Source organism: Cygnus atratus, chromosome Z (assembly GCF_013377495.2).
Source record: "Cygnus atratus isolate AKBS03 ecotype Queensland, Australia chromosome Z, CAtr_DNAZoo_HiC_assembly, whole genome shotgun sequence".
NCBI lineage: Eukaryota > Metazoa > Chordata > Aves > Anseriformes > Anatidae > Cygnus > Cygnus atratus.
The window spans coordinates 50661862-50685263 of NC_066396.1; the positions used below are offsets into that span (position 1 = coordinate 50661862).

At 38.4% G+C, this 23402-nt stretch overlaps 1 protein-coding gene across 2 annotated transcripts in view; it reads right to left on the reverse strand.

Moving 5' to 3' along the window:
* The window catches only part of MEGF10 (multiple EGF like domains 10), a 105714-nt gene that overhangs the window by 18807 nt on the left and 63505 nt on the right, over positions 1 to 23402 (reverse strand). For both annotated transcript variants that reach the window (XM_035569395.2, XM_035569396.2), the window contains 5 exons: positions 19221 to 19395; positions 18197 to 18317; positions 15114 to 15277; positions 11934 to 12036; positions 1891 to 2037 (listed from right to left, as the gene is read on the reverse strand). In XM_035569395.2, coding sequence (XP_035425288.1) covers positions 1891 to 2037; positions 11934 to 12036; positions 15114 to 15277; positions 18197 to 18317; positions 19221 to 19395 — 710 coding nt within the window. The remainder of the gene's footprint in view (positions 1 to 1890; positions 2038 to 11933; positions 12037 to 15113; positions 15278 to 18196; positions 18318 to 19220; positions 19396 to 23402) is intronic.

Below are 23402 nucleotides of genomic sequence, written 5' to 3' on the forward strand. Positions count from 1 at the left end.
TATACATTATATGCCCTCTACAATGTGAATGTCCTTTAAAGTATATTGGAAGAAAAGTACCTTAAAAAACAGGTTTAGCTTTATCTCTAGATGAATACAGTCACCTTAAACCTTAACTTCTTCTGTGTTTCCTAACCTGGCAAACAAATTGCCATCTCCTCACTGAGAAAAATGTACAAATGTTTTCAAGTCATCCTTTCATCTAGATACTCACCGTAACTCATTACCTTGTGCAGACAACTACACATCACCTAGCTTTTACAGAAGAGATGAAAAATCCAAAGTGCTCCACTTAATTCTTATGCCAAAGGTACTCGTTTCTTTGGGGGGGTGGGGGGTGGGGGAGCCTGAGTTTTTCATAAAATCTCTTTCTTAGTTGCTCTAATTCCTTTTAGCATTTCTTCCTTGTAAATTAGAATATTATGAGATACATCAAGAGAAATACATGTTGCACAGTAGCAATCAGCACTGACAAAAACTCTCTTGAAATCTTTTGATATTTCAATTTCATTCAAGATTCAGTCTTTTGGTTATACACTTAATACAAGTTAGGTGGCCACATCTCTCTAAGAGACTAACTTTTCCAAGTGAAACAGTGCCAAAAGGTCTTCCTGTTTACTGAAAAGGCACTTTCTGATTGGGATCCAAATTATTCCTATGGCCTTTGTCATCCGGCCTCCAGACCATGCACCAGAGAGGGGCTCTGAGACGCACTGGCATGGAAGTCACTTGTCCTGATTTTAGGCATAGTTCCAAAACACAAGGAACATTTGTGCATGTAGTGTTACATTTACTCTACCTTTGGATTATCTGATTAACTGCAAGTCTTTAGAGATTAGATAGCGAGGATAATTACTGCACTTACTTAGAAATGCTTAAGGAATACTAATGCTCCATTGATGTGGGATTTAGTAGTACCAGAGGCAATCACATTCTTCAGCTTGAAATCTTGCCCATTCCTGGACTGTCCGTCTTCCTCTGGTTCTCAGTCTACCTTTTGGTTATCATTTCATGTCTCCTTCTTCCTTTTCTGCCACTTTTAGAGGACCAAGTAGCGTAGCCACTGGGCCTTACTCCCCCTGCTTCTTGACCCTGTTTCTGGGAGACCTGTGAAAACAGTGCTACCCTCCATTTGCAGAGGACTCACATTTCTCTGCCCTGAGCACCTTTCCCTCAGAGCTTCAACAATGTAAACTGAAGAAAGCTAGGCTGATGGAAAATGGTGATATATTTTCTTGGTTGGGTAGATATCTGCACATCATCTTATTTTTCCCTCCTTGTTTCTGGTATGAATTCAGTTCATCTGTATCTCTCCTCTTGCAACACTTAAAATTTACAAGGACAAATTTTTTAAATGCAAGCATACATACCTATGTTATCCTTTACCTACTGTGAGGCCTGATCCTATTAGCCATTCTCTGATGCTTCAAAATAAATGTTAAAAAAAAGCAATAGTTAAACTAACGATTCCTACCAGATTCAGTGGGAAGCTAAGGATTTTAAGCTTCTGAAACTCATGGATGTTTTATTTACCTGCCAAAATGTGTATTGTGAAATTTACGTTTGTCAATCATATTTGGAAATGTCAGCCTTAGAACAGAGTCCCCTACTCTATTTGTTTCTCAAAAAGTCATGTGCATAACAATGTCACTGCACAGAATGTGAATAAAAGTAAAGTTAAACGACAAAGAGAAGATCACTACTAGTTGGAAACATTTACCGAGTTCACATAACACATTTCTGTGCGTTCATACATTTTGACAATTAAAATGTCTGATCGAGGACTGTTTCATAGTACTTGACAAGACAATTAACAACGTACATGTATCTTATGTATTCCAGTTACAGGAGGAAGAAGCAGAAGTTTTAAAGCAATTATTTCGTCCTTACTTCTTTGACAAGTGGTGCCTCGGTATCCTGGTGCACACTCACAGATTCCATCATCTGGAGAACAAGATGCCCCGTTTTTGCAGTAACAGGACAGCGAGCAATTTGGACCCCACTGTCCCTCAGCACACACACTGTCACAGTGTATGCCTGCAACAACAAAGAAAAAAAAAAGGTCAGCCCATAAATAGAAAGCACTCTTATGCATAGCTGTTTTAAACTTGGTTCTCAGAGGACTCATTTTTTAAAACACTACTAACAAAAACTGTTTATGAAAACTTTGCCAAAATCAGGAGAATAGAACGAGAAGGTAAACCTGTATCTCTGCTCCTGCCTTCCCCAGACCCCCAAACAGTGAGTTTCTTTTATATTCCAGTTTGATGAGATGTACTTAAGGGCTGATCCTGAGCTCCGTAACAGGAAAGCACTTCCGTAGCCAATTCACATGGAACATAAGAGCACCATGGGATGCTAACTCTAGGCTTCCTTCCCACAAGCACTTTAAGATCTACTACAAAGATGAATGCAAATTTCTCGGTATTATAAAGAGCTCCATCATTTTCCAGGACTGTTATACATTTATACTAAAAAAAAAAAAAAAGTCTTTTATTCCTCTCACTTTCACCACCGGGATCAATAAAGAGAAATGAAAGTAGAAAGTAATTCAAATGTAGCAAAACAATGTTTTTTGCTACCTCCATAATGACTGCTTTAAAACAGCAAATGCTTATTTTCAAATTTTCTGTGAGGGAAATACTTGATGAAAAGGTATTGCAGAAACTTTTCCTCCTGAATGTAAAAATTCTTCAACTCTGAGATAATTTTGTCTAATAATGGGGTGCAGGACACAGAATGATTTCTAATTAGTAGTGAGCTGATTACTGCTAAGCCTCATACCAAATGGAAAAATGTAGTGCACACAAAGAGTTTCAAAACACACCATGTGAGCATTCCAAAATGCTTAGCTGCAACAGCGTTAAGGATGCTGGTCAGTTGGTGTTTTGTCTAACCATTTTTGGCATAGAATTGATTAGAAGATCACCACAACGTGAACCCCCATACATGAGCCATAACACAAACCACTAACTATCATCACCTAATCGCCTTTTTTCCGTTGCAGCACAGAAACATGAAATATAACATTCCTGTTTCTTTTTCACACTATCTGCTTTTACAAAGTACGCTGCATGTTAAATGCCAGCAGGCTTCACTGTGGAACTCAGACCGCATTGTGTCTACAGTACTTTGCATTAACAATTAAGTATTATTGTAGCGCCTCTACTGAATGAAGCCCTTCGCTAAGGGAAAAGTGGACTGAATCCAGCCACAAGTATGTCTTGCTTTGTAAGTATTTCCAGCAAAATATGCCACAGGTCCAGTGGCTGCCAGGATCCCAAAAAAGCAAAACAGTTTCACATGTGACAAGAAAAAATCTTTAACTTTGAAGAGCAAACCCCAGTGTTTGTAGCAACACTGAAAAATAATTACAGTGTTTATTCATAGGCCAGGCACAGAGGTAATTCCCCAACCCCCACAGCATGTGCTGTGTAAAGCTGCCTATATCTGAAGACCAAGTCTCTAATTAGAGGAAAGGTGAAACTCCAGACACTCAAATTGTTTGTTTCTTTGCAAGAAAATCAACAGATTGAATAATCAAATATGTGGTTCAATAGACTGCACCAACTAATGCTGGCAGTAGAGAAAACACTTGATTTTTAGAAGCCAGGTACTAACCATCTGCACACAGTACATGGGCCACCTAAAAGCCTAATTTGTACAACATCATTTAGTTAATACTGACCTGAAAAGAATTTATTGCCAAAAAAACAACCAAACATACAAAAAACAAAAGGTTTCTTCTACCATTACTTTTTTTTTATTTTTGCCTGCACGGGCAATGCCATTCTCCTAGCTGCATCCACATTTGAGAGGCAGAGAGCATACATTGGCTTCTCAGCAGTCTGGGACAACTTTTTCATAAAGTCTGTACTTGTGCACGAACAGATAGAAGAGAGCGGTTTGATTCAGAGAGATGATGATGCACATGAGCAGGATGAGATCACTGCATATTTTAGAAACAAGACCACTTAATTCAGACACTTCAGACGTCTCTGCTTGAAGTTCCCAAATCTGAAAACTTGGGTTTATGTCTGTGAAAGCACAAGTTGACACATGCAGGGGCTTTCAGTGCTGAGCCTGACACTCTGTTCACTTGAGTGTTATCTGTCATATCATACAGAGCTTCACTCAGTGAACCTTGCCAGAGAAAAGGCATTTTTCACAGAGTCTTAATGGGTTTCAGTGGTGTTCAATATACAATGGTCACTGTTAACAAGTCAGTGGTTGCCAAGAGTTACCATAGAGCATTATCTGAGATTATGTAGACCAGTGACATACAATAACACCAGGCTCAATTATATCGTCTTGATCGGTGCACAGAGGATGCTTTATGGCAGTGCAGTGTCAAAGGGCGATACTGGGCATACTGGGACAGAAGAGACAAGGGACCCCATGCTATACAGATCCACTACACTTAAAAGAGCCAAAGAGCACCATTAAAAGTGAAAAAGGAGCAAGTTCCTCCAGCACACATCAGGGAAAATTATGCATCAGGGAAAATGAAATTTAGCTTTTGTTCCCCACTTTCACCACCTATGAGGAGGTAGTCGGAATGACATCCCTCTACTTTGAAAAGCAACAGTGCATCCTAGGTATCGCTGAATAATAGTTGTGACAACATAATGTACTGAAAGAGTGCTGCATATGGCATCTGTTTCACTATAAAAGGAATTTCGTTAAATTCCTACTGATCAACAAACAAAATTAATTACACTCCTGTGCCCAGAATGAATGTAGCAGGGCAGAAACATAAATTGATTCAGGGATTTACTGCATCTCTGTTTACAAAATCGTTTTAAGTCTCACTCACTCACTGAAATTTAGATGAGCCCATACGGCATTTAAAAATGGGAAACTGAGTTTAAAATTTTCCCAAAATTAATTATATGCATTTTTGAGAAAGAATAGGTTGGAAATATTAAAAGGGTTCAGAAAAAGAAAAGAAGAATTTTCCTGAGTCTGATGCTTTATATTTCCATAAAAACAGCTATGCTTTTAGAGAAAATCTAGACATTAGAGAGGAGAAAATAACATTTTACTAGAAGTTGGAAGCAAGATTAGACTCATCTTTCACAATGGTATCAGCAAGCTTACGACTGATACAGTTTTAAGTGAATATTAACTTCTTATGCAACAAAATTGGTTTTGATAAGTTTTCATGTTGATTTTGATAGTGATAAGGATATCTGTGAGGAAATGTTTTTGCCAGAGCAATGGACAAAGAGCTCTTTGATGGCCTTCACAAGTTGCTAGGCAATAGCTGAATGGTCATGATAAACTTCAGCTAAGCTGCTCTGAAGAAATGCTCATGCATTTTATGCCCAGTGCTTTATGCCAGGGGCCCCACATCTAAATCAGCATTCCCCCAGCATTTGTGATTGCATGAATGAAGAAAATAATTATTTAAGGATAGGAATGTTTCTGCCCATGCTAGCAGAGTGTTTAAATACTCCCTATACTATATTTTTAATATGTTGAGACTCAATGATCAGTCCAAGTCAGTTCAACATAGAGTTAATGGGTTTTAGCACTTGAAGTGGAAAAATATACCAATTATTTCTTATGATCTTCCAAGTTAAAGTTATTATTGGACTAAGCACTACTTCCCAGTTTATTTTGTTTCCACTAGTCTGATAAAAGTTATCCAAACAATAAAAAGTTATTTTTATTTAATTATATTTAATTATTTGAGAAAAACTGTTAAGCACTAGATTACTGCTGTTAAACGAGTCTGAGACTTCTGATGCGGGACAACTGAGAGAATTCCTTCCCTACTTCTCTGTCAAATGGATGAGAGCCAAAAGGAAGTAACAACACAGGAAAGTGGTGGAACATTTCAGAGACGCTGTAGAAGTACCTTCATTGTCCTTAGGGGAAGAGAAGGCCTTGCTCCATAGCTGAAGATAGCCAGAAGACTAAATAGAATTGTCTCTTTAAGGAGCTAGGGAGGGGATCAAAGATTTTTCTCTAGATGTTCTTACTGCTGCTTCTTCACTGGCAGCAGTAGAATAGTTTTTGCCCAGGAGTTTTGACAGGAAGCCAGATACAAATGCTTCTTTAAAAAACCAGTGCTGTATCAGCTTGAAAGCAAACATCAGTATCTGTAATTTTTAGTGGAAGAATCACTTGTGAGATAAGCTTGGTGTCTTTCTGAAGGCTGTATTGTTGCTGCATACTGTTGTCTGGCCCAGTGATACTTTTCTTATCATCTACCACAGGAAAAAACAGAAAAAAAAAAAAACCTTCTCCTTTTCTTGCCTTCTTGACAGGTAGCAAATAAGTGCACTTAATTTACTGATGTAACATTTTTCTTTTAAAATAGTACTATTTATTTCACATAAAGACCTATTGCAAAGTATAGGCAACAGAGATGCAGACACAATAAAGTCCGGAGGTAGAGTATATGCCTTTACTGAATACTAAAGTTTGGAAAGCACACAGTTTATCATGACACAGCTTCACTTCGTGGTGCACTGGATGTTCGCAGCTATATGAACTCATGCTTCAGAAGCAGAAGTAAAATCAGCTGACATAGAGGAAAAACTGTGTCTTGGAAGAGGCTGCCAGCTTGGGTGCATGAAGGCACAAACACTATGTACATTCTCAACAGCATCTCATTTCTCAGTCTGAACGTGAGAAAGGCCTATGACAGTACACTTTTGTGTCTTTTTCTTCTATGTAGTGGGGAAAAAAAATAATTGTGTATACACTAAAAGCTAAGGAGCATAGGAAAGGTCTTGTTGGTGCTTCCCTGGGGACCTGGTTATTTGCATAAGTGGGGTGGGTGTCAGATGACAATCCTCTCTGTTATAATCCAGTAACAAATGTGCCTCTTGAAATAATGTTGGGAGCACATGGAAAGACACAGCACTTCCTCACAGCAACAACACATCTGGTGATGGACAATCTGACTAGCATCAGCAGGTGTCCGAGACAGCAGAAAGTCACCAATATCCTATCTGCCATAGCATACGGATAAACACTATGCGTGCTGGTAAAATGTAGGCTGATATTTCTGCATCTGTCTTTTCCATAAACTAATGCTATTGTTTTGGTTCAGATAGCAGACTACTGGTGTTTCACAATCCCTGGCACCACACAACCTTTAAATTGATTTTAAAAATAACAAGTGTGGTTGTTAGTATGACACGACATTTCTTCACAAACAGAAATGTCCAACAGAACTGTATCCAAGAAAACACAGCAGGAATTAATGTGTTACCACTGACACCCATGTTGCAGTGTAATACACAAACTGTCTGGAAGAAAACCTTTACCTCTTTTACAATGCTTCTGTGAAAAATCTCAGTTTGCAAGAATATGAATTCTCTAATATTTCAGGCAATTTGAAATATCTGCGTTTTGACAGCTGCTTGCAGGACAGGTAAGATGATGGGATGAAATTAACAGATACTGTGGTGCTTGATGGATTGTGGTTATTGAGAGAAGTGGTAGAGGTGTTTCTTTCACAGAAGTTAACTTAAGATTTTGGTATAAACTACCAGGAGACTTAATTATCTACTGGGGGTTACATTTTCTGTGTCCTTCCTCTACTTCATGGCTCTGTATATTAATGCTTCTTACTCTTTTTTATTGTCTGACTACTGCACTCCCTCTAAATGAAGAGAAGTTATTTATAAGTTATAGTGAAAATGTCAAGGGACAAGAGTGTTTGGGGCAGACATCATCTTCAGTGTGGGCGGATGTTTCTCATTTGTACCATCATGTCATGTGGCTCTTGGAACGTGATGGAATGGTGAGATTGCCAGGAAAAAAACATCACCCTTAACTCTGGTTTTTCTCAGCAGAATTAAGCTGCTCTACAGTGAGCACTCAGTATATTGCAGAGGGTAGGACCTCTAACAGGAGTCCTATAAACGAAGTGACTTGTTTAGGATGAAAAATCTGAGTAGGTAAAAGAAACTAAATTAAAATCAGAAGGTCAATAAAAATAATTTTAATTATTTCTAGAGTTTTATAACAGCTCATGACACTGCAGTAGTCAGAAACTGAACTTACCATTTCATTCATAACCACAATTTCCAGATAATACATCAAGTGTTTTCAAAAATAAAGAAAAGCTTCATTAAGAAACTAAGCCACAGAGGACCTCATTGCTGACATAATGCTCAGCTGCAGCTCTGTCTTGAGACCAAAGTACAGGGTAGCATGTCAGCTAGGCTGCTCTTTGGTACATGACAACAGCACTTGTGCCTGCTTCAGAAGCAGGGAGCTCCCTTACTATCAGAGGATGCACCCTACTGGGTCGGTGACCGCCACCAAGGCAGTGCATTTCCTCTTCCCCAGCACTGTGGCACAACTGTGCCATCCAGCAAGGGAAAAATCTTCCAACCCTGACTTATTTCTGCAAAGTTACATAAACTCTTCCCTCTGATGAAATTCCCTGGAGAACAGAGCAGTAGAAAACTGCCCTGTTCAGAAGGCTGAGAAAAATGTTGCATTTAAAGTAGCTTCTCAGAAGCTTTATATGATTTTGTTGGTATCAAAACATTTGGATTGCCTTGGATTCAGCAATTTATTCTTGTTAAAAAAGAAAAAAAAAAAGAAAAGGAAAAAGAAAAACCTTCATTTGGGTCAGATAAGCATTAGACTGATCCAAACTCAAATTCTCCATCAGTTTCTCCACGTATTATGCATCCACACATGTATTCAACAACTTTTCTTAATCCTGTGGACTAATGCTATCCTTGCAATGTAACGTTCCAGTACAGCTATTGAGAACCTGTTTCTAAGATATTCTTTCCTTTTTTTAATTATTCTAAATATAAGTGTCTACACAAAGAACAGATTCCTCATGGGGTACTGCTCTGACATGTGAAGTGTGGGAGTAGGATTTTTCCAGGCACTCAGTATAAAGCAAACTATCCCATTTATGTCATGTTGTGTGTCTAGACATCACCAACATGTTGAAACTAGTCTGATACACACGCTGTTGAGATGACATCATCCAGGGACAGATACTCAATTATATCTATAATCACGCAAGAAGTCTTTTCCTAGTGAAATCTTTTTCCTTTCTAAATATGAAATTGAAACAAGCTTTTACTAAAGGCAAAAATATTTTATCCTTTTCAATATCTGAGTTCAAGCACAGTCAAGATTTCTGCTAAGCCTGAAGTTCTTGTCACATGCTTCATTAGCTATCCTGCACTGGTTGGAAATTTTTTGAATCTGTTATAAAAGTTGCCAGATTTTTATTATGGCCTTTCAAAACCACTTCTTTTAATCTGGCTTTATTCATTTACATACTTTTGGTCTCTGATGATTTCTCTCAGTATTAGAAAACTTGTAAGACTTATTTCAGACAGTACCTCTAAAGCTTGTGAACATCCCTATCTGTCTACACCAAGGTTGCTCAAGATCAGCAACTGATCACATACTTTTTAATGTGGGTATTCTTTAATACATCTATTAACTTTAAAAAAAATCATATTTTAAACAGTTCCAAAAAATTTGAGGAAGTATGCCCAAACACACACATGCTACTCAGACTACCTGACAACGAGAGCATCAAAGGCTGTTAAAGTCATAACATGATCACCTAAAAGACAAAGCAGCATCTCTAGAAATATTAATCAATGGAATTATAGTTTGTATGTTTTTATCTTTTTTGTTTGTTTGTTTTGTTTACAATTCCCTCAAATCACTTCTATTGTTTTTGCATTCTTGTGGTATTCATTTCCCAGAGGTATCTGAGTTCCTGACTGCAAGTCACAGTGTAGCTTGTGGGAAAAGAATAAATTCAATCAAATCCTACAACAGTTAGCTGAGTGCTGGTTATGGAAGCCTCTCTCTTTCACACTGAAAAGAGCAACAAGAGAGAGGTACAAGGAGAAAAGCCTCTCCAAAGGACTTGGCAGAATCTTACAAGCAAATTGCACAAATAAGGAATGGGTAAGTACTAATCAACCTGAACTGCAGACACAGAGCACTAGTACCTTGAACACAATGTTTGTGATCCATCTACAGAGCTAAAAAAATAAACATGTGAAACTCAAAGTAGGCGGGGAGGGGAGCAGGAGATCAATAGTGATTGTTTCTGAGGACATTATAAGCTCAAAGCAAACTTTTTTGAGCAGAATAATTTGCTAAACTTGTACATTAGATAACTTGTTGCAGGTTATTTGCTCATCTCCATTTAGCATGTCTGGAAGTATCAGAGAAAGAACAATACCATATTATATTCACAGAATCATGGAATATCCTGAGTTGGAAGTACTCACAAGGATCATCGAGTCCAACTCCTGGCTCCACACAGGACCACCCCAAAATCAGACCAGATGTCTAAGAGTATTGTCCAAGCACTTTTTGAACTCCGTCAGGCTTGGTGCTGTGACCACTGCCCTGGGGAGCCTGTCCCAGTGCCCGACCACCCTCTGGGTGCAGAACCTTTCCCTAACACCCAGCCTGACCCTCCCCTGTCCCAGCTCCATGCCGTTCCCTCGGGTCCTGTTGCCGTCCCCAGAGAGCACAGCTCAGCGCCTGCCCCTCCGCTCCCCTCGTGAGGGAGCTGCAGGCCGCCATGAGGCCTCCCCTCTGCCTGCTCTTCTCTGGGCTTAACAAACCAAGGGACCTCAGTTGCTCCTCCTCCCTCTTGCCCTCTACACCATTCACCATCTTTGCAGCCCTCCTTTGGACACTCTCTACTAGTTTTATGTCCTTTTTAGACTGTACTGCCCCAAACTGCACACAGCACTCAAAGTAAGAACACACCATCCCAGAGCAGAAAGGGATAATCCCTTCCCTCAACTGGCTATTAGTGCTGTGACTGAGGCACTCCAGAGCACAGTTGGCTTTGCTGGCTGTCATGGCACACTGATGACTTATATTCAACTTGCTGTCAGACAAATCACTTTCTGTGGGGCTGCTCTCCAGCCTCTTGTCCCCGACCTGTATGTATAGTCAGGGTTGCCCCTACCCAGGTGCAGAATCTGTCACTCGCTCTTGTTAAAAACTTCATATTGTTGGTGATTGCCCAGCCCTCTAATTTGCCTAGATTTCTATTATACCTGAAAGCATAAAAAAAATCCTTTCTTAAACCAGCAGAAACAAAACAGTGTGTTTTTCTTCCTGACTTCTCATACTTAAATGGTATGAGTCCCTCCTTGAAATCAGACGCTTGCAACAGTACAGTATCACAGTGGGACGCAAAGTCCTGAGCACTCGAACAGACAAACTTACAGTGTCAATTAGTCATTACTGATGATGGAAGAGCTTTTCTATCACTTACAGTAGAGATCTATGTGAGAACTAAATCTCCTAAAGCGACTAATTATTTCATGATGTTTCACACTTCAGCATAGTTTCATCATGTTTTCAGAAATTCTGCTTTCCACAAAGAGGGCGACATCAGTGCAAAACATGAATCTGATAAATTACTAAATACACACATTTCCTAAAGCCACAATGACAATATTGGAGAAACCTAGTAAAAAAAAAAAAAGTGCAACTGTTTACACAATAATATATATATATATATATATACACACACACACACAGATTTTTTTTTCAAAAGTTTGAGAAACCCATATGGCAACACAGCTTCTGCATGATTTACAATCTTTTTGGCTGCCTGATCAAAGCTTCCTCAGTTTCTGGATATGATGTTTCCCTACCAAAACTGCCAGCACAATCTTGATTATCTACAGTTGTTCCCCAGTTTCATGAGAAGTCATACTGTGGAGGTGCCCAAGCTGTAAGATTTCGCCTTCTATTTCCAGTTTTCTGTGGAACCCACACCCAACAAAGTTTCCATGCCTGTGAATCACAGGAAGGGACACAACAGCCACAGAACTGGCCCTTTCTTCTTCCAAGCCCACATATTCCTCCTCTACCCACAAAAAGGCAAGATAGAATACTGTCATACTGGAACCTTTCATCATACTTTGCAACAGTCTCTTTTGTACCTGACCATCCTGGTAGACAGCGACAGTAACCCGTGGTAGGATGACAACCATCTGCATGGCTGCAGTCACAGCGTTCAGCACAATCCATGCCGTATGTGCCGTCCTGTGGCCAGGGAAAAAAAAAAAGGAAAAAAAAAAAAGAGAGATGACGAGAACTGAGAGTTAGAGGAGAACAAGTTCTGGTCAGTCCTGCCTCAGAAAGAAACCTCAGATCTCTCCTAAGTCTGTAATCAGCTTACTTAATATAAAACTCTTCTGGCTTTTGGAAAAGTTTAATGTTGTACATTTTCATTTTTTCATCCAAGAGGAGAAGATAAAGAATTAATTAAATTCTCTTGACAAATCACAGACTAAGGGGTCTGGAAACTGTGATTCAGAAAACAGTTCTTATAACAGTTTGTTATCAGTGGTAGCAATGAAAGCTCTATTGTACTGTCCTTCTAACTTCGCTTACAGCTGAGTCCCTACTCTGGGACCCTGGGGTCCTATGTGGGAAAGTAGTTCAGTTTCCTTTCTGTCTCAGACCCTGACATCTCCATATTTGCCAAAAAAGGATGCCATGTAAAGCCATAATTTCTAAAAGAGAGGTGCAAAACGTTATATTAAAATACATGTACAGAGTGAAGTTTATTGCATAAACAATGCAAACTATACTACTTTCTTTTAATTAACAATCTTTTCTTCTGCACTACATTATATACTATGTTAAAAAGAGTTCTTTGCGTATGACATAGAACAAAAAATAAAATTACATTTTGGCTGTGGAGCATTTTTGAACCCACAAAGAAGGTTATCAAGAGCTGAATGTAATGTTACAAGCTGAATATCCTTCTCAGTGTGTTCAGCTGTGCCAAAAGAACATTGCCAATTTTCATGGCACTATATCTGAATATTTGAATTTGACTTTCTCCTTCTTCAGTAGAAGGTGGCACATACTTCAAGGCAATAATTCCATACAAAATCACTCTAAGAAAACGAAAAGAGCAAAACCTTTGCAAAAAAAAATGAAGAAAGACCAAGGAAATATACAATATAATTTCAGGTAATACTTCTCGGGCTATCCACACCAAAGGAAAAAAAAAAGGGGGGGAAAAAAAGCATGTCAGGTTTAACCAATCATTTACATTCAAGACTAAAAATTGGTCACAGTCACATTAAAAACTGGAATAAAACTGTATCAAAATTCATCTGCTGTTCTTTGATGTTCGTGCCTACATTTCTGTAAAGTTACACAGGATTTAGCTATTCAATCCCCAGTCTTTCAAGTCTCAAGTAGAAAAAAATCAAATATTAATTGAAAATAAGTAGTGTTTTGCCCATCTCAAAAATCCATTTTTATAGAGAGAAAACTAAAAGATTAAGAAAGGCAATTCCTATGCATTTAATCAGATTTGGAGAGAAAGAATGAAAGAAAACTCTCAAATATATTGTTGAAAAGAGGTAATTCTAGTCTGCTATGTATGTTTTCCAAACTTCAGTCAAATCTTGATTAACAATCTGAGCAAGGATATTGATTTTCTAAACTTAATGAAACATATTGAAATCCATCAATTTAAATAAACTGTCTGCATATGTTGCTCAAACAAGAAAAACATTCAGATGACATTGGACCCATGAGAATTATATTTCTCTTTATTCTCCACTCTGGAATTTTGAGGTAGAATATGCACTACAGTGTGTAAATGTTTATGGACATTATTTGATGCAGAGAGAGAAAAACCGGGAAAAAGAGAGAGACTAAGACACTGAGTGTGGGAATGCTGAGTTATTTGAGACAGAAATTCTTTTGAGCATTATTTTGCTATATTTGGAACAATGGAACAAATGGCATAAAACAATACCTATTTTTTTTAATAAGTTACTTTTGGAAGTTAATGAGCTTGGGTAATCTTCAAAATTGGACACTAAGTGATAAACAAAGCAGCTTTAGAAACAAAAAAAAATAGTCTTCTGATGGAGATGCATTTGTTGGAAATACTGCATAAACACACACCGTAGACATTCTAATCAGCTTTCCAGAATATTTCAGAATTTGTTTGCCACTTAACTTACTATATCAGAATCAGCATATGCTATACCACAATAGTTCAACAGATCAAATTTTTATTCAAAACAAAGGTGTGTCTTCCAGTCATATGCTGTAGTTCGGGTACTTTTATCATATTACTGCTAAACAGATCTAATCCAAAATGACAGAAGCTTGAATACGACATAGGTGGAGAATTTACATGGTTCATGTAAATTCAAAGGACAGGTAAAGGAGAGCAGAGGGAACTTTAAAAAAAAAAAAACACACTGAAGTTTGTTTAAAATCTCCCAGAAAATTGAACCCTGCCATTGGAAAAGACAGAATCTGGAAAGCCACATTTATACACAGAAAATTTCTCTTTTTTTTTTTTTCTCTTTTTTTTTTCTTTATGAAATGTACTTACAACAATTGAATAGTAAATTGCTTTTGCATTTTCCAATTTTTTATATTTTGAAATTAAATATTTTTATGGCTTCTTTCGGTTACAGATTGCAATGTGGAACAAAACTGATTAGAAACTTGTCTTCATCTACACAGTGATTTCTAATTGTGCCGTTCTCAAAGTCTGGGAGATGATGGAAGTTCGAGTGCTGATACAAAAGTAAAGATCTGTCATGGGACTGGGTGAAGAGAATGCTTTCTCATGTGTGGCTGAGAAGGTAGGAAAGTTTATCACAGATATAAGATAATTTAATTAAAATTATGTTGTTAGATGTGGAATATATTTTTGCTACATTTTTCTCTCATCATTTTTCCTAGAAATAGTTTAACAGAAGCAGTTTGGATGGCATGTGATGCTGAAAAAAAATAAAAAATTTGGTACTGAGTGTTTCCACATATTCTACAGGAGCTTGTGAAAAGTCTCAGGTTAAACATTCCAGTATGAAAGCAGAAGAAATATTCACCTGTGCATCTTCATTGTACGTATTCATTTTTTGGGTGGCTATCTATTCTGTTTGCTTTAGTGTGCTGCATGGTAGGATTCTTCCAGAAGATTTTTTGGTGTGTGTTTCTAATCTTGAACCCAGTAAAATATGGGCTATCAGGTACAGAGCTCTTTAGGATTTACACCCATGAAGTCACGAGAATCACAGGAGTATCCCCTTGCCCAGTATTCCACAGTGCAATACTGAGCAAAATTATTAAACTACCTGACAAGGGAGTTCGCACTTTTCTCCTCTCCAGCCTGGGGCACACGTACAGGTTCCATCCAGAGCATTGCAAGCCCCTCCATTAAGACACTGGCAAGTCAAGTTACAGCCAAGTCCCCAGGTACCGCTGGGACAATTGATTGAGCAGTCTACACCATGCCAACCTGCCAAGAATAAGAATTAAAGTGACAAATGAATCAGGTTTCCCTCCATTCCTCACTAAGGACATGTTTCCCTCCATGTCCCATTTGGAATCTCTGAGATGCACAGTACCAGTAACATTAACTACAGGACAGTATTAGCTGTTTCAGCTGATTTGTCCGGATTTGAGTAAAGGAGCTGAAGGGCACCTTGTAACATCTGTGCACAGCACATACTTTGCAGATGGGTGCCAACGTATGAGAGCTATTGATGAGAGATCTGAAAGGAAAACACAGACACCTTGAAATTTTGCTGAGAAGCACCAAATTATGTTGAAAGTTTTAAAGGACAGCCTGAAAAAATCAGGAATATTTTCCCTACACTTAAGCTGCTGCTTTCATAATTCTTCCACCATTATTCAATAGACAGTTCTGCAGCACAGTTTTAACAGAAATCTTAGACTCTTCCCAACCCCTGCCTCCCTTCCCTGCTAAAATAAAAATAAAAATCCCCCCCCCCCCAAAAAAAAAAAAAGAAGAAAAAACGCTATAGAGAAAGCATAACAGCAAAGTAAAGTGTAGGCTGGATTTCTTCAAGGACACATAGAAGACATTTTAGATGATTTCTACACTTCTCTCCAAATACAAAATAGATTGCAATGGAAAGTGTTTCTAAAATGCAGCATTCACCACTGATTATGCCTGATAGCAATGATTCACAGACTGTGCTCTGGATAGACAGAAATGTAAATAGGTTTTCAAAAATGTGATCATCTATTGGATATGACAGAAACTGAGTGAGCCAGTCATATGTTATCAACAGCAATGACACAGGCCAAGTTGCTAATTTTGTACCTTGTTTACACTAAGTGAAGGGAAAAATAATTCTGCGCTGAGCCTAATCAATTAACTACGCAAAACACGTGTATTGAAATAAAGCTGCCTCGTGCCCTAGATTGATAACTTCAGAGTTTAGGGGTCATTTCAGGAAAATGTTATACTGTAGTAGATAGAAAATTGAGATATTTTCTCTAAGTGTCTTTCAAGTTTTTTAAAGTTTCCTTCTACACTTCCTAAAAGAGCTTCCCATATCATAAGCACTATTAAAAGTGGCAATCCCATGAGAAATAACATCAGGTTTGGAATCTTTCTAAGGCAGACAGGTTATATTTTCCAGCCACGTGCTGACCCACCCACACTAACCTGATTTGCTCAGAGCTAGAGCTGCCTCATTCCTAACATAATGCCTGAACAGCAATGTGACTATTAGTTCAAAAAGCAGAGGCAGGATTTTCTTAAAGATGGAGTGAAGCAGGGAAGATATGTAGTTATATGCAACATTCAAAAACTGGAAGGTATTCTCACTTCACTGAAATCAACGGGATTTTCATCACTGGCTCAGTGGTGTCATACCAACCTTCAAAACGCTGGGCACCTGAGATATTCCGTATGTGGGAAATACCTCTAATTATTAGGGACAACATGGAAAGATACATTATGTTATTGTTTTTGACTTAGTGCTTTGATCCAACAACATCTTTTACATGACAAGTGTTGGGTTTCAGTTCAATAAATCCATTTCACCATTTGCTGTACTTTTCCACTGCAGCATGACTAAAATGCACAAGAAGATAGGATGATTTGTGGCTCAAGTAGCTTCTCTCCTCACAATGCAGCTACTCTGTAGACATGCAACAGAGTCAAATATGCTCCATTGTCTCTGGACAGAAAACAGAAGAATAGAAGCTGGAAACTCTGCATATTCACTGCAGGGCTGATTTAATTGTAACAATCCCCAACAAAATTTGGGGTTGGAACTAGTTGATCTTTAAGGTCCCTTCCAACCTGAGCCATCCTATGAAAATCAGCAGCCATTTGTCTACGTTTCCTCTAACATTTCTTCTCCACTCTCAACCTTTCTGGCATAGGATTTGCTTGGGAGCATTCAACAGCTTTCCCCCTCTCTTCTAAGCAGTTCAGCATCACAGCTAAGAGATGCTTGCCTTTAAATCCTTCCTCACAGCAGAAACAAAGCAAAAAAAGCAACAGGCTATCAGTGTGTATTTCAAGAGGGGATCTTTAAGTGGAGTTTAGAATTATATTTTTGGTTAAACAGGAACTCCATGTAGATCTGTGGATCTTAGTATGTGAAAAGATCTCTGCAAAATGCACCTGAGGGTGTCAGGCATCCTTGTTCCTGCCAAAAGCATATGCTGCTGGGAGATTTGGAGGCAGGCGGGCATATACAGTTTCTGGAGGAGGTATGCTGACTATCAAAATTACTGTTAGGAGGAGAGCTGTTCAGCAGAGGGGCTGAAAGGCCTGAGTCCACTCACAGTAATGCTGGTAGATGCAGAAAGTTTTGGAAGCAGGGAGCAGAAGACAGCACTGTTGATGGTGTCCTGAAGTTAATAAGGGGGTTAGACAAAGATTTGTCAGAGAACTGCTGAGAAAAACAGTATTCAAGAAGAAAAACTCGCCGGAAGATATCCACGTCAGTGCTAAAATGGCAGGAAAGAAGACTGCCTCCATGGTACTGAGATGGGTGAGGATAGCAGGCAGAGGTGGTATTCATCCAGATGGAGTGGAAATGGGGCTAAGTGTTTTGGCTAGGTAGGCTGACAACACATAAATTGCAGTAGTCATTCTAGCAGCTCATAGCCCTGCCATGAGAGACAAGTGGCAGCCCATCTCTGAGTAAATAAATACTAGTAATTCATCAAGCCACGGTATCCATATCTTTCAGAATGAACACAAAGTACATGTTCTTCTCTCTGAGCAGATGTCCTCCCATTTTTCACCTCCCAGTTCAGCAGAAGCATAAAGTATTGAATATATGGCCTTCTAGGGTGTCTTCTATTAATCAAATGTCTGCTTCCTCTCTACTTCAAACACCCAACTTGATTTTATGATTATAGAAAGTTAATCTGAAGAAATACTTACCTGCTTTGCAGATACAAGAACCATCTACTGGTGAACAGATGGCTTCGTTTTTACAGTTGCACACAGAAGAACAGTTCACTCCATATGTGCCCGGAAGACAAGGAGTACCACAATCAGCACCCTGGATTATACAAGAAACAGAGTCTAAAAACTCTTCCAGGAAGATCAGGCAATACAATTGTATCTTTAACAAGTGACCTAGACATGGGATTGACTGACTGTGATCACTGACTCAGGTGCTACAACAGTCAGAAAACATACAACTCATGACTGTTCTACGTTGTCCCTAAGTTATTCTAAATTTAGCAAAAGGGAGTCCTTTGTGCTGGGCTCTTCATGGCTTCTAGGTCTACATAAAACCACTAGTTTTCTATTAGTTGTTATGAGAGCTCATCACACATAGTGAACAGCACATGGTGAGATCAATGCACGGTATTTTCAGTAATAAGGAAGCCTTTTGCAAAACCAAAACACACTAAGATAGTAGTTTAATAGAAAATAATATGGCTTGTAAGATATTTTTAATTAATTTGGTTGAACTATTATTCCTAGAAGAACAGTCATACTGTAAAATGTTCTCTGTGTTAGTTATAAGGATCCAATGCACAGACAACAGCAAATGTGTAAAAGCTACTGAATCCCAAACTGTAAAAACAAATGTCTTTGTCTAGAGTTTCTCTGAATGGAGCATGAGGAGTTGATGCAGTAGGATAATGACTGAAAACTATACTTCCTTTTTTACACCTCAGGAGTACCTCCTCATGAGGAGTAACTCCTCATTAGTACCAATGTCTTATAAAGCAATGAACTTTTCTTTGTTAAAATGGTTTCATTTCAGTACTGAGAGCTAATCACAAATTTTGCCGTTCTAGGGCCTTATCCTGTAACACAGCTAGTGGTACCCAAACACCCTTCTCTCTCCTTTCCTGTGGTAGAGACAAGGCACTCTGGCATCTTGAACAATTTCACACTTAACTAAAGGCAGAGCAGATGAAAATGGACTGTGAAAGTGAAATGTATTTACCTTAAATCCAGGGGCACAGGTGCATTTTCCAGTCACACTGTCACAGTCAGCACCATTTTGGCAGCTGCAAATCTGCTGACAAGACTCACCATAGAACCCCGGGGAACATGTCTCGTTGCAGTAGAGTCCAGACCAGCCAGGCTTGCAGGAGCATTCCCCAGACATAGGGTGACAGCTGCCAGGAGCGGATGAAAAGATAAATAATTCAGAGCTAAACATGACACCAATATTTTTTTCCAGAGAACAAAATGCTGTTATAGATAGGTTGCATAAAGGATCTTGCATTCTATGCATAGAGACAGTTTTCCTCCCCAAACCACAGAACAGAGGGGATATATAAATGCATGCTAACTAAGATAAGAAAAAGCAGCATTATACAACAGTTAGACATTTTGGTAGAACATGGAAAGAAAAAAAGATAGATCGTTTTTCTGTGGCTTGCTGAAAACAAACTTCTGTCTTAAAACATAGGTTTTACTATAAAATGCATAACAGTAGTTACAAGTATTAATGTGACGAAAGCATTAAATTCCCCAAAATGTATCACTAGGTTTCCATTGTAGGTAAAATGAGACCCTTTTCATAACTCCACCTATATTCATCAGTGTTTTGTCTGAGAAATATGATGCTTTACAAAACTAATATCACAACATCCAATGCTAAAATAATAACACAACATCTGATCAATAGCAAGCACGCTCTTTTTTGATAAACCTTTGGTTGAAAAGAGGACAACTAGCAACTTCAGATATACCATCAGACTTGTGACCTTCTGAAGAGTATCTCCCCTGTGTTGGCCATACCTGGTAGGAGGCCAGCTGTCCCTACCTGGAACAGCAGTTCCATTGAAGGGCCAGTCAGACAGCTGTTGCCTCATGACAAATGGACATCATCAGCTGTGCTAAGATATATGTGCTGGAAAAGTGGACACAATGGGGTGCTCTGTAGCGCTCTGGCAGACAAAGCACTTGCTTACTTCTCACCAAAGGAAAGCCTTAATATCCAAATCCAATATATTTACAATGGGAAGACTGTTTAAAGATATTTGTCTCCACTGATTGAAGTGAAGTTCCTTTAAGTGTGCTGGAAAAAATGTGCCTTCGTCCAGACACATTAAATGATCCATGACAAGAGCCTGATTCTGCAAGACTTGCTGACATGTTGTGTGGGGGTGTGTATTTTTCTAACCATCTGAAAGTTTGAAAAAACACCTACTACACTTATAGGTGATATAAGTAATAACAATGTTCTTTGGAAAAGTTGCATCACAACAAGGAAAAGCAGTATTAGTTGCAACTGTTCTTGGTCTCAAGGTATATTATTTCAAACCAGAAATTTCCTGTTGACAAACGCAACCACCTGATAATGTAGTGATGATCACAGAAAGCACGAATTGTAAAGGTATGGGATGATATTATGCCTACATAATTAATATGTCTCCATATTATTGCCTACACTATAAAACTCCAAGAATTTGGGGATTATGAAGAAATTAAAATCTATTTTTAAAAGTATTAAGCTAGTTTGCATAAAGTGAGAGGAAAAGTCTTTTCAACTAAATGATACGTGCAGAATTGGTTCGAAACTCATGGTATTCAAAGTCAACAGTATTGGCTATTTATTCAGCTATAAGTATACTTACTGTGGAATAAACTGAAACAGAACTATTCTCGTACAAAACAAACATGAGATTATGAAAGCACATGATACAGCAGGAGAATCAGATTTGTACCCTAGTCATAACTCCTTCTTGTAGGCACCCAAGTGACATTTTGGATCCAATTCCCCTGTTTCTTACCAGCAGAGGAATACAGGGACAGGCATATGGAAAGATGGTTCAATCCATAACTGACTAGTCATTAGAATATGAATTAGAATATATTTAAATTGTAAAATTAGTAGTACTGTCATTTTAAGACATAAATCCCAGCATTATTTGTTGTTGGCTTTTTTCCCTTCAGGAGAAGAGGAGACTACATGCATGAGCAAACATTGGGTATGAAGCAGACAGAGGCATTGATATTCTGTGCCCCCCAGTGAGTGTTACTAAGGCACACTTGCACATATATTGATTGACACCAAAATTAGTATTCCATAATTTGTAATTAGATGTAGGAAGCTGGAGCACTTCTGAAGCTTTTTGATGGGTTCTCATGCAGTTAGCTTAATTGGCAATAGGATTTATATGTTAAGATAGGGAAATAAAGAGATGTTGAGAGATGCTGCCAGTACATTTGCTCTTATTCCTGGTCTTTTGTTCACACTTTCTAGAAATACAACCTTATTTTATACACAGACAAAAAATATTTGTGGATAGTTGATAATATATATTAGGAAGACTTAGATGAACTTCATCATTTTCTAGTGATTTATATAGATTCTAAACTGCTACAATAACCTGATACACCGAAATCCTGTATCGATTTATGCAATACAAAATTTCCATGAAAAGTTCTACATGTATGTACAAGCCCATCAGAAAAATGCAAAATTACAAGATGCCTGAATCTTGATTTTAAAAACACCCCCAGACTACCTGGGTTAAGCATGTATCACATCATAAAATTTCCTTCAACTGTATGTTTCTCAGAAAAGGCATAAGACAACAGAAATGCCATTAGGGCTCATGTCAAGAATAAACCCTAACTCCAGCCTTGAACTGTAGGAAATCATTGGTGATCCAGAATGACCCCAGATGATACTACCTACAGGTGTGAAGCAGTAGTGAAAGATCTCCAGAAAGAGCTTAACAGAAGAGATCAAATTTAGCTTGGAGATCAAGCTGAAAGCAGTATGCATTCAGTAACACAGGTGTAATATAAATCCTTTGTAAAGCTTCTAAATAAATATGCAACTACAATCTGATCTCTTTAAATTTTTGAAACAATCATTAGGTGTTACTTGAGCAAAGCCATGATGAAACCCAGCCTAGTCGTGTTTTAGCCTAGAATGCTTCTGTAAAAAATGAAGTAGTAATGTTGACAAAAGCAGATCAAGAAGTCTTTTGTGTTCATTCCTGCAAACTAGATTATCATAACGACAAGTTTTAACAAGCCCCACATGCAGTGGGTGTGGGTGGCAGGCACACATTGGTCTGCTCATACCATCTCATAGCACTGCTCCTATCAAAGAAGAGTGTTTTATGTGGTCATAGTCTCAACCAGCTCTCACTCTAGTTTTATTCTTGACTACCTAGTGAAAAGGTGAAAAACCAACAGTGTCACCTAGTCACAGAGAACAGAGGGAAGTCTGTGTCTGATCTGAGCTCTAGCTCAAATCCTTTCATCCATATGACAAGATGTAACAGAGAAGAACCATTTGTAAAAAAATCACTTGACACAAGAGGGTTGTTATCTGCTGCTGTCCTCTGGGCACCTCAAAGGAACAAAATCTCTCAAGTACATGTATATCTAACCCTTTATGGAATGCTTTGCTGCTGATATAGCCAAGAACAATGATGGGCATGCCTCTCATTCCCAGGAACAGCTATAAACCAACAGCAGCAATGAAATCCTTGTAGCTTATCCTACCCAAAACATAAATTGACTCAGGTTTTTTTAAAAAAAAAAAGTCTGATTGGCAAAGCTGTTCTGATGAAATTTCCTCAATCAATATACAGGAATAGAAGTACATATTTTTGATTATATCATGTATTTGTCCCTTTAAATATTTGAAGAAAATGGCTAGTTACATTCTTGTATGGTTCAACTTAACTACACGTATTTTACAGCAATTTTTTTTTTCTGCTAAGCATTTTTTTAATTAACCTTTATTTCATTTTCTGAGCATTTTCTTATGCAAAAACATAAGCAATAACCTGGGGCTCGAGGCTGACCAACAGCTCCTCCTTGAGAACATCTAAACCAGTGGTCATACCCAGATGAAAGGTTCCTAGAAGTCCCATCAGAATACTAGATGTACAGGCACACAACGTTTATTCAAAGAAGGAAATATACCCCCTTTTAAGTAACCTGGAATTACTCACTGTTACGCTGCTAAATGGTTAATGCCATGAAGATCCTTTGGCTACTACCAGCCTAAATATTACTTGTGGTAAGCAAGTAAGGGATGAGGCTATTCCCTGATGTGTTTAGCAAGTTGTCTCCTGGATGACTGATATTTAGTCACAGATGAACATAGCCAGGCACAACTGGCTTCCTAAAAGATTCTCAAAAGCGTAAA